This window comes from Epinephelus fuscoguttatus, linkage group LG21 (genome assembly GCF_011397635.1).
Source record: "Epinephelus fuscoguttatus linkage group LG21, E.fuscoguttatus.final_Chr_v1".
In the NCBI taxonomy this organism is placed as follows: Eukaryota; Metazoa; Chordata; class Actinopteri; order Perciformes; family Serranidae; genus Epinephelus; species Epinephelus fuscoguttatus.
Window position 1 is genome coordinate 37,973,852 of NC_064772.1, and position 13,000 is coordinate 37,986,851.

General features: G+C 41.0%; 1 protein-coding gene across 1 annotated transcript; it reads right to left on the reverse strand.

Annotated features, from left to right (window-relative positions):
• Positions 1-242: 242 nt before the first annotated feature.
• Positions 243-10,162, reverse strand: LOC125881638 (uncharacterized). Its single transcript, XM_049564864.1, has 5 exons — positions 10,065-10,162; positions 7,926-8,034; positions 4,836-4,955; positions 2,221-2,299; positions 243-334 (listed from the first exon to the last, which is right to left on the reverse strand). Exons 1-5 carry the CDS (start codon positions 10,160-10,162, stop codon positions 243-245), a joined length of 498 nt encoding a protein of 165 aa, XP_049420821.1.
• Positions 10,163-13,000: the final 2,838 nt, after the last annotated feature.

Genomic DNA, 13,000 nt, shown 5'->3' on the forward strand with positions numbered 1-13,000 from the left:
AAATAAAAAACAGCAATCCAAATGTAGCTGGATAAATTAGAGAGTGATATATAGTGAGAATATGTTGTAACTGTTCAGACTACACTGGATAATATTTCAGTGTATTCAATATGTATTTGTTGCATAAAGAAAACAGACTGTACATCTGTAGCAAGCAGATAATGTCATGTTTTTTTCCAGCCATTAAAAGACAATCAAAACTGTAAGTGATGACTCTTGGTATACTATACATAAATACTGAGTCAGTAGACAGTGCAGTTAGCAGAGGAGCGTTGGGTACACAGGAAGTCACTGGTGACCTCTCTATAACCTTCAGCTTCTGTTAGACCACTTCCTGTTGAATGAATGAAAGGAGAAAGAGGTGTGAGGAGCGTGTGTCCACAGACAAAGAAAAGAACTGTAATCATCCTGGATGCTTCAATGGCAGTTACACACATGGGAAATGTAATACTGCTGGCCTTATCACAAGTAATGACTTTTTGTGGTTCAGACAAAAGAGATTTTTAAAAAAGTGTCCCTTCTGGCTTCATGTAGACATGACAGCACATGTACACAGAGTTTTAAATATATTAACAAAGAGTGTTTTCTCTTCTCTCACAGCTGCCTCAGTGATGGGTTTTAAAACGTATTTTTCATAATTCTTTCTAATGAATATCCCGATACATCTTACTATTAGTTTCATTCATTTATTGGATTTTTAAATGTCTGACAGTGCACAAACAAAGACTGACATGATGATAAACTGGGACTGTTTAACTTTTGAGCCCAGCTCAGACCAAAGATTCAAAACCGTTTTAGAAAGCTGCAGCTGTGTGAACTGGCCGGTCTGAACTCTAATCCCTAACAGCTGAGAGAAATTGAAAGTGCATACCAAACAAAAGCTGGGGTCTCAGCAGGATGTTTCTTGTATAAAAAATAGGCTTTGAATAATATATCAATTACAGATCATTTATTTGATCTAGCTGCGACAGAGAGCACTCAAGGATTACAGCACCTGGCATACCGACACACCTCTTTATCCTGTTAAAACAACCTGGATTAATTCTTATGAAAAATCCTTTTGATTCTTTTTAATCTGAGGACTCTTACTGACAAAAGGAATATGAATAAATTACTGGGTAATTGACGAATGGCCACATATTCTGATGTTATGGAGTCACCGCTTGTTGTTCGTCATGCCGGTAAATCTGGATGAATTACAGTCTTCTCTGGTGCCCGTGGTTTCTGAAAATGAACTGAATTATTGAATTGTGGACAATCTAACTAAGCCAACGATGTGTAGCATCTCCATACTGACAAGGTTTGAACATTTATATCTGCATATGCAATGCCTGTGGATATTCTCATTCATCCAGGTCATAGTTATCTCAAGGCAATTGAATCAAACGCACCTGGACTTAGTTTTGTCTGAGAAGACGTTTCACCTCTTATCCAAGAGGCTTCATCAGTTCATGCTTGTCTGACTAGGCTGGAACTAGTCTGACAAACTGGTGTGGAAACAACCCAGGTATTTAACCTCTGGGGAGGTCTCCGCAAGGCCAATGATGTCACTGGTACGTTAGTGCTCCAATGGTGTGTCAATTGCCTTGAGTTGCATATGCAATCTGAACAGCTATCTAACATTAGCTCCAGCAGGTAGCCAAGAACCTGGTTTTATACATCCAAAGAACTCCTATAGAAATTATTGAGATAAGCCTTTATTTGTCAAAATGTGTAGCCACTCCAGGGTAGTAAAAGGGACTGGGCGTTTTATTAATTAATGGGAGTTTTACGGTGATCACTAAGTACTGATTTGCTACTTTATGACAGGGAGTTACTCAAGAACTGGTCATTGACTAACAGTTAGTTCCTCATTATTTCCCAGTAACCATTTTAGATTTTGTGTACCTGTTAAGTGCTCTTATTCAAATATGAGACCAACATTTAAAAAGTTCCATTGGCATCAATTTGTCAAATCTGAAGTAACATTTTCAAAATACAAATCAAGCCACCTCTGTGTTGATATCTGCAAGCATGGATCAAAGAGGCCAAAATCACATCAAAATAAACAATGAATATAATAAATGAAAGAAAACCTTCTTAGAAAATGTCAATTGTTTTTTACTATATTTCAACGGCATCTCCAAAGGTGTCCAAGGGGAGGGTGTGGAGTGCAGCAGGGTTTGTTAGCTCGAGTAAAGTCACCAGTGCAAACAGGATGGAAGGACCGTCTGATCTTACCTTCTATAAGGTTGTAGAGGTTGCAGTAGTTGGTGCCATGGTCTTTAATGGCATACCAGGTCTCCGAGACGGACATGGCCTACAGACAGAGTTACAGATACACTACGGGGGTTATATGCACAGACTCAGAGTAAGAAACACAAAGACAGAAAGAGACAGGAGCAGGAATAATGACAGATACCATGAAAGGCGTGATTGTTTTTTTAACTAATCCGGATCTCCAGAATTTCAGACTTAAACCTGTTTTTTTTTTTGTGAAACCAATTAAATGCCATAATGACGTTCATTACAAAATTCAACAATATAATCCTGAAGTTTGTAACAGTCTGTTGTTCTGGATTACTCATTTAAAGAGTTATCGTCCTATTTCAGTCACATGCCAACGCACAGTGGACAGGCAACGATTTGTGTTACTCTTTGACCTTACCAGCAGCTGGGAAACAAGACACAGGAACTTTACGTTGGTCTTGAGGAGCTGCATCATGCATTATTTAGGTGGACAAGCTGAAAGATACACTATACATTGACTACAACATGATAGCTTTACTGCTAACGTCTTCTCTGGTCCAATCACCACAAATCAGGCACATCTAGCCTGCCTACTGTTGCTGCTTCCTCTGCAAGCTGCTTTGCAACCTGCTTCCACCCCAGCTCCTCCTTTTCATGATGTGTCATTTCTGTTTGTCACTGATGCTGCTCTCCCTACCTTAGGCTTTCCATGGAGGCACATGGAAGGGCAGGGAGATTTGCTCTCTCTCCCAGAACAGAGCCATACTGCCAAATATCAAACTGCAATTAGAAATTATAGCCGCTGCGCAGCGATGGGTCGAGTCCAGGCATTTTTAGGCAATTCTGAGCAACAAGCAGAAGAATTGGAAGACATTTAGGAATTTAGCAACACAATCTGCCTTTTGCATCAGCTGAGGCTTGAACTCACAGCCTCTGAGACTAAGAATCAATTTCTATCTCACTGAGCTAATTAGTCAGTGACAATTCATGTGTAGCTTCACAAACTGTACAACTCCTCCCTCTGAGTGGCCCTGAGACTTTTTCCACACACACTGCAATAATACAATGTAACTTGTGCAATAACACCATTTCACCCTGACTGTATATATAACTTACAATATGTATATATATATATATATATATATATATATATTTCCGTTTATGTTTGTTAATAATTCCTGTTTATTTAACTATATATTTGTAAATACTGCTGTTTAAATTTCTTATATTTTCACGTATCTTTCCTTTCTTGCAAGGAGCACCTGAAACATAAATAATTTCCCCTCAGGGATCAATAAAGTATTTCTGATTCTGATTCTGAAACTGACTAAGCCAGACGTGCAGGTTTAGCAGCCGTCCATGCATGGAACAGCAGATTTCAAACCACTGTAAAAAATTCAGTTATCGAAACAAAAATCTGAAAATACACATATTGCATCTAGACAGCATGGAGATGTTGGTAATTTGTTTGTAACAATGATTGATTTGCTCCATAAGTGAAAAACTGATGTTTAAAATTACCATTTTTACATTGACTCCAATTGTTCACATTAGAGCAAAATTCAAAATGCTGTCAAAAATTCAGTTTTTGAGATAAAGTTCTGAAATTTGCCACACATCATCTACCATGACTCTAGAATTTTGTCTTTTTTTCATGAACATTGAAGATTTATTTAGCAAGAATTTGCATGTATATGTTTACAGTACCGTTTACAGTCAAACATTTTGATGCACTGTAGGCTCAATTTTTGATAAATCACAAATCTGAGAAACGTAGTTTGTGTAGGACAGTCTGAAGATGCTCTGTAGCAAGTTTGGTGTCAACTGAGCAAAAATTGTGGGAGGAGATAGGTTTAACAAGTTTTACAGTTTTTGAAAAAAACAGAGTGATGAACTTCATAATTTTTAATAGGTTTAAATGTACAAAAGTTTCTTCAGTATTGGGGCTACAGTTTGATGAAAGTTGTGAAGTTGTAGCACATATGGTTGATTTGTTATGAATTTTCAAAGTTTTGAACTTTAGACGCTTGCTGTAGCGCCACCATCAGGACTATTGGCTTGAGTTTACAGCTGAGGATATCTGGCATGACACTGGACCTTTGTGCAAAGTTTGGTGAGTTTTCACCCATGGGAAGTATGATTTCCTCAGAAGAAGAAGAAGAAGAAAGAAGAAGAAGAAGAAGAAGAAGAATACCTAGGATTACAATAGTGTCCTGGCAGCTTAGCTGCCCGGACCCTAATAAAGTGTGTGTCAACACTGAGCCGACACAGTTGGAAAGCTGCCTAAGTTCTCCCCTTACTTAAATGACTCCATCAAACAATAAAAACTAAGATTAACCAAAAACATGGCGGTTATTTACCTGCTTTCTGCTATCACATTCCTATGATACACGCTGAGACAGACAAGAAACAGATGATGTGATAGAAATTAAAAGAGGAGGAAGAGATATGAGGAGAGAGAAGAGAAGGCAGTACAGAGAGGACAGACACCCTGAGAGGAACCATTATTTTCATTTGTTGTCAGTGGTGGGATGACGATGGACATTTAGCTGGTTTGGTTTTCCAGAAACTGTCAGATCATGAATTAGAGGAGAGTGAAAACCTACCGAAACGTGACAGCAAGTGAAGAAGTGATAGGAGGCCAGCCTGAAGTTGATGTCGTCCACATACTTCTTAAAGGGAGTGGTGTGTTTGGCTGCTATAAAGTGGACGGAGGCAGACTGCAGCTGTGGAAGAAACACATGGTTCTGATTAAAAGCCAGGGACATAAAACTTAATTGATCAATTGTATTGTTTCAACTGATCAAACTCCTCCTGACAGAAATTATCTTCAGTTTTCTGTGGTTTTTGGTGAAGCCCCTCAACCGAGCAGACCTCATTATACCATCCAGAGTCACATTGGTCACCGTCGTGGAGTTACTGATCTTTACAGGTAGGGGTCGGCGGTACTTTTCAAAAATGGACCTGTGCAGGACTCTGCAGAGCATCATTTCCACTAGACGACCAACTCGTTCTGTTAAACCATTATATTTAAAGTTCTTCATCTCCTGTGGTCGTATCTACGCTACGCTGCCCCCACAGTCTCTGGTCGTACTGCTCTGTTTCTGTAAGCTTTTAGAAAACGTGCACAAATACAGACAAAGTAAATGCAGAGTACTGACAGAAGGCTTCATCCATCTCTGTATCTAACGTTTAGCATCAATGAGCCCTACCAAAGGTGCCACAGGTGTGTGTGTGACCCATGGAGGCCGAGTCTTCAGCAGTGGTCTTGGTTTCTTAGCCCTTTGCTTCATGTGATTTTCTCTTCCTCCTCCCTTTTCAGTCTTCACTCTCTACTAATGGCAAAACAGCCCCAAAAAATAACCTTAAAAAAGACTGTCTAACAGCTTTCTCCCCACAGGCTGTTAGGTTACTGAACTCTTTACTCCCCCCTGCTGAGCACTGCAGACGCATACAAAGGTCGAACAGCAACGTCCTGACAGATACGATGGAGCTCAGAACTCACACAGAGGACAGCCACATTGCTCCCGAGCATTTCACTGTTAAACTTGGAATATATGAGTAACAGCTTTCCAGTCTGCTGTTTGGAAAAACACAGATCGTCAATAACCACCAGATGTGGACCAGTCCTGTCCCCGCATCAGAAGAGTTAATGTACTTAATGCTGCTGGGACATCCGTGCACAAAATAACATACAGCTCCTCTGAGTTCACAGACTCTAGGTGGGTTATTGCACTTTGTGGTGTTGGTTTGGGAGCAGGTCTTGAAAATCAGACCGTGCAGAACTCTGCCCCAAATTGCTCCCGATGGTCAGACCAGCAACTTGTACTGTGGCTTGCTGGCATTGGTGTGTGAGTGTGTGTGAATGGGAGGACCTTTGACCTGTTGATGGCACGAGAGGAAAAGTAAGAGCATCATTGAAGCCATGAGAATTCATTAACTGGTGACTCTGAATATATGTAGCAAACTCTGTGACCACTCATCAAATAGCTGTGAAGATATTTCAGTCTAAGCCACCAATGTCAACCTGCTGGTTGCACCACAGGAAAAGTCAGTGGATTGACTGTCTACGGAGCATGAATGTTGGTACAAAATTCCACAGCAATCAATCCATACGTTTTTGAGTTGTTTTCAGTCTGGACCAAATTTGTGAGCAACTGACAGATAGACCGATATTGCAACACATCCTCACTGCGACCGCGTCACATGTTGACGCTTTGGTCATGGACTTTCCACGTCCACGTACTACGTGCAAGGTACGCTGGGTGTGTTGGTTGTTGATGTTCTGGGATGCGGTGTCAGGTTCTCTTCTTTCAAGATGCACTTCCGTTTTCACAGGAAATTAAACATTTACATACAGTCGCTTTCAAAATAAATGTACTACATTGGTACAACACTGCAAATTAATTAATGTGTTTTATTTCCTTTAACAACAAACACACATGGTTGTGTTTACGCAACAAAAGAAAGTCGTTAGGTTTAGGAAAAAAGAACAGGGTTTGGCTTTAGAATCTTACGAGACGTGAACGCCGCTCTCTCCGGTGAAAGTCTGTGTTTGTTGGACCCATAAACCACCCCTCCCGCCCGCCCCACTGGGACTGTTGCTGCCCTAACTTTCGTCCTTGTCCTGCCATGATTCCTCTTGATGCTGCAGGGAAATGTTAAACTATAACAGCAACTGGCTGCCTATCATGCCAACGTTAAAGCATGCCTTTTTTCGTTGGTTTTTGACGCCTGCACAAGCGCCAGATTTCAATGACTTCGGGCCATCCAAAGATCCATGGCACTAGCAAGGCCGAAACGCTTGACAGGTTCACTCCTGCTGACTTAAAACTTCTTTTCAGTTTTCAGTTAGTCAGGTGTCCCTCAGTCAGCTCAACTAGTCAGTCAGTTTGTTTACTACTGGCTACTAGTGATGGCCAAATGAAGCCTCATGAAGCATTTTCTTTATTTTCTGAGCCCACTAGATGGCGCTTTTTGTTCAACAAAAGGTTGAAAGCACACTGAACTGCCATTCTTTGAGCCTCTCTCTTTAAACCATGAGCGCCATCTAGTGGGCTCAGAAAATAAAGACAATGCTTCATGAGGCTTCATTTGGACATCACTACATAGCTACTATAGAAACTGGAGCATGCTCAGAGTGCCTCGGCCGGTTTGGGTCAGACTGACTGTATACATGCAGGAGGGATTCCACTCCCAATCACATTATCTGGGTGTGTAAGTGTGACAATGAGAAATTTGATTTAGTACAATTTCAGTCGGACTATTATGTTTACAGGGATTTTAAAAGTCTGGTTTTAGTCAGACTGACACAATAAATTGATTTTCTCTGATGTCATGTAAACATACTAATGTGCAGGAGCATGCACACACACACACACACACACACACACACACACACACACACATATTCTTGTACGTCTATCTTTATGACAACCCTTGTTGACATAATGCATTCCCTAACCCTAACCATAACCATCACAACTAAATGCCTAACCCTAAACCACACCTAAAACTTAGTCGAACCTTAACCCTAACACCAAGTCTTAACCCTCGAACAGCCCTTTGAAAAAGTGAGGACCGGCAAAAATGTCCCCATTCTGTTGCTAATATATGTACTTTGGTCCTCACTGCACACACACACACACACACACACACACACACACACACACACACACACACACACACACACACACCGTATATAGGCATCTCTGTCCTCCCATGGTGCAGCCGGCCATCGTTCTCCACTTGTTGATCTGTGACACCAGGGATTCATAAACCTCTTGGCACGGTATCCCAAAGTACCTGCATGGGAACAAGCAGTCAGTGGATGTGCAGTCAGGCCCATGTGAGCACTCTGGCTGGCTTCAAACAACTCAAGTGGACATTGTCAATGAAATGGCACCATCTAGTGGGCATTACCTGTGAGTGCTGTTCGTCACTGTGCCAGCTCTCTGTTGCCTCTATATGGAGCCTTTGAAGGCTGACTTAAATATAATCGCTTTTATTAAAGCGGCATTGTAAGTGACATGAGTACTTTCTTTTTTGGTGCTAAACATAATTTCTCAGTTGATGTAATTTTTTGTTTTGTTTTTTAACTCGCAGACAAAGTAAAGATTCAATTCAGGAAAGCTGCACAGTCCCATCATCTACATTCACACAGGAGCTTGGCATGTTTTTATCTCACTTCTCTTGAGGCAGTTCATCTAAAAACATCATGTCAAGATGGCTTCTTTTTATTTTGACAAATTAAATGCAGTTGTCACGTTCACAGACACAGCCCATGCATTAATGCCTTGCAAAAGAGTCTGTGGAGCTTGGGAGCTTTTCAATGTCCAATTTTGTTTCCCACCATCCTCAGGTCAGGTGTCAGGAAAACACACAATGGGTTAAAGAAAAGAGCACACAGAAAAAAAACCTAACATAACAGTGAACTAACAGTGTACATCGTGCAAAGTAAACAGTGAACAAAAACTGAGCTATGAGGCCTTAGGTCGTAGCCAGGAAGGTGTGATCATATTATGATGTCCAATTATTATGTTCTGTGTCCCTTGGTAGTGTTTCTAATAGGAAGTCAGAGGGTGTGAGGGTAATTTTATATCCAAACATCTTCTAATCTCATGTTGGATGTTTTGCCAGTGTCCCGATTAATCATGAGACTGAAAAGTTTCTATTGTTTATTTGTAGATTTTATAGCCTATATAAAAAAAGCATTTAATTTTGTTTAAGATAGCTAGTATTTAAAAAAAAATGTAACAATATAAACCATGACGCAGATGTGTTTGCCTTTTTGAGCACATAAACAGCAAACAGCACCATTTTTAATTGGGAACATTCTTTTTTGTCATTCCTCTTTGAACACAGGTTTATATTTAAGGTGGCAATCTGACTAACTTGCAAGGGCCCACTTTCTACACTTTTTTTTTTTTTTTTGACGTATTCATGATTAAATCAAATTTCTAAATTCAAAGTTTCGACTAAAATCCATTAAGCAGGTCTTTCAGCCTGCTGGAGGTCATTTTAGGTTTTGCTAAAAAACAACTGGCATCATAACTTAATGTTTTCTATTGCATTACGAAAAGAAAAAAAAAGCTCGCCACAGGATTCCACAGATTTTTATTTTTGACCACGGCTGAAAACAATTAAAAAATCTGCAGATTTGGTTTGGGGCCTGCTGATAGGTCACAAGTTAGTGATGTTTATTGCTCATGCGATGAGATGTTTCTGGAAACACACATGACCTCATGTGCCTTTTGCAGGCAACAACGTCCATCATACATCAACCACAGGCATTATGTAACACTGTGATGTGGGGGTGTAAGATATCCAATATGCTGATCTATAACTTACTTGGCCAATAACTGGTATCAATATATTGACTCTTTCTCTTCAGTGTCTGTAATATTCAGTCACTGACTGATGTGGCGATATTATCATGCATCCCTGTGTGATGCAGCAGACACAGTAAAGTGGAGCATTATAAACACATTCACACCCTCACAATATTTACTGAATATGTCACCAAAAACTGCAAAACACACACATCAAATACTCAACATTAAGCTTACCAAAGCCAGAATTTACAACAGGATGAGGACTGTATTCAGTAAGACAGTCCTGGTGAGCAGTGCAATATGTAATTTTAAATACATGAGACATAACAGCAGCACGAAGAGAAAGTTCAGAACTCTGTATGTTTAATCAATGACCATGTGTTTGCAGATGCAATTTGATAAATCATTATATGACAGATACTTGAGATGTGTGCAGAAATATGCAATATGAAAACTGAATTCATCTTCTACTAAAGTATGTACAGAAGAAATAAAGCATACCATTCTACTTTGCACTGGGCATGGAGAGGTCCGCCGCTACAGAGCTCCAGGGTGCCAGCTGTCAGGAGAAGTGCAAGGAACCAACGCACTGGATGCATTTTGCTTCAGACTGTCTCAGCAAAGTTCAGCTGGGGTTTCATACTCACACTGGCAATGGCTAGGCTGATAAAAGTCACAGGACCGTCATGAGCTTTTCTGAAAAGGAAACAGCTTGAATTGAATTAACTTCAGAGGAGGAGACAATAAAGAGAGGCTGCAGAGGTATTTGATTTACAGAGACACCTAGAGGCAGTCGTTGATACAGCAGGAGAGCCTCAGGCTGTCCTTCCACCAACTCTATTTCTGCTGCAGTCACACTGTTGTCAGGGGGGTCAGAGGGTACAGATGACCCCGGCCCAAGGTCAAGTGGGGGTGGGGGGCATGGAAAGGTCAATAGTTGAACCTTAAATGGGATCAGCTACAACAATTTACTCACTGACTTCAATCACTGACATTAAAAGTTTTCATTTCATTTATTTATTCATACAGGAAAGGAATTAAAAGTAAATTGTGTGTTACAGGTTAAACTGGCCTGACTCAGATCAGAACTGGTTTTCAGCAGGTTCCTGTTATGCAACAAAAACACATCACAATACAGCATAAAAACAGAAACAATCAGCGACATGCAGGCAGCTACACAGACGATGCAGAGCAGAGGACTGAAGTGGAGTTAGTACAATGGGATATGGGATCTAAAACATATATTCATCATATGTATTTACATCATAAATGAATGTAATCTTATCATGAAAACACATTTTAACGTGCCATCTGATACTCTCAGCCCCTCCTGCAGGTAGTGATGGCCAAATGAAGCCTCATGAAGCATTTTCTTTATTTTCTGAGCCCACTAGATGGCACTCATGGTTTAAAGAGAGAGGCTCAACCTTTTGTTGAACAAAAAGCGCCATCTAGTGGGCTCAGAAAATAAAGAAAATGCTTCATGAGGCTTCATTTGGCCATCACTACCTGCAGGTGCTGCGGTCCATCTGACATGGGTCAGGTGCTTGATGTGCAGAACTCAAAGTGCGGCTAGTGTAACTAACATGGGAGGCGGAGTACAGAGAGAATGAGAAAATGAAAGGAGCAGAGAGGTTATGGACAAATATCTGACAAAGAAAGTGAAGAGGAAGCAGGTCTGACAGGCAGAGCTGAAGGTGAGGAGTGAGGAAGACTAATGTTAGTGAATAAAGGTGGGGACACACCAAACCGACATCAAAGAACTAGCGGCGACGAAAGCCAACTGTTGCGTCGTCTACGTCGCCTCACGTCGCCCTGTGTCAGTTGCATTTGAACACACTACACAGACTACATCCGACGGCCAAGTAGCACGTACGTTCTGCGCCTGCGTGAGAGAGTGGTACATCCTGTCAGCTGAGGGGTTTCCTCCATGCCAGGGCTAGCTGGGAGCAGCTAGCGGAGGCTAACTGGCTGTGAATTGTATTATATTTGCAGGGCCACTCATCTTGGATTTGGGGCCCACTTTTGAAAAAGTGTCTCGTTCTTGTGATTAGTTTTCTGTGTATATACCTGTGTGTTTCCTTTTGTTCCTCGTCAGTTCATCTGTTGTTCATCCTGCATCCATCCCATTTCATCGTGTTTTTCACAGTTTGTTTTCAGTTTGTTTTGCCAAGTAACACACAGACTGCCTTTTTTTATTCATGGGAGAGCACAGATGCAAAATGTTTAATTTCATGTTTTGTTTCTTTCCCCTGCAACACGTCTCATCCCAAGTCGTCACATATCGCTGCTTTGTCAGAGGACTTTCACATCTTACGCGCCAGGTATTCTCCTGCGTCTGCAAGTGATGCTCCAGGACATTCACAAAAGCATGTTTGAAATGCAATAAGTACTAAACTAAAGACAGATTCTGATCATTCTTTACCCTTAATTAGTCTTTCTTTAGTCAGTTTTGCAGCTTAAAACATGTTTGCTAGAAAACTGATGATTTTGAAAGAAAAATTAGGGTCACAAATAACAATTTTCAACAAAGAAGATACAAGAAATCTGTCTTTAATGATGCTGCGACCAAAAACAAGACAGATCTTGGTTGGATCTCTTAGAACATAAACCTATAGTGAAATCAAATAACCGTGTGATATTTACAGCTGAGTGATCTCAAGGTGCAGAACAGATGAAAGGATTAAACACAAAACCTTGGCATATACTTGAAAATGAGTCTGAACTCAGTGGTTTACCTCAGAGGTAAAACATGAGAGACCATCCAGTTCACTCATATTTGCCTTCTCCCCAATCAGTACCAGCTCAGGCTATTTCAGCATCCATCTCTAACGGCAGCCACTGAAGCTGAATATAATCATCATGGGACAGCAGTGTTTTGTTGAGACTTTATAAACTAATAAATCCAATAATGGATGTCTTCTGTCCATGCTTCGCCATTCGCCGAAGCTTACTGAGGGCAAAAGGTATCCCAAGATTGGGCTGAGTCTGTTAACAAATCAGAGGCTGTGTTGCTGTGGGCGTAACAAAGACCCCTCAGAAAGTGTACCGGGCTTTGAAGCTAATTCAGTCAGGATCACATTAGCAAAAAAACCCAACTTTATTTCCATTTGCAGTATTATATTAGGCTGTACGTCTCTGTTCTGGGGCCTCTCTGCCCTTCCATGTGCCTCCATGGAAAGCCTGAGGCAGGGAGAGCAGCAGCAAAGACCCCCCTGGGAACAGAACAGAGCAGCATCAATGACAGAAATGATACTGATAAGTCAGACACAGCATGAAAAGGAGGAGCTGGGGTGGAGGCAGGTTGCAAAGCAGCTCGCAGAGGAAGCAGCAACAGTAGGCAGGACAGAGCAGTTTGAATAGGGCGCCCTGAATGGGATTAGCCAATTGGTTGCATAGATAGAAATCATGTGCTCTATCAGCTGATCCATCAGTTA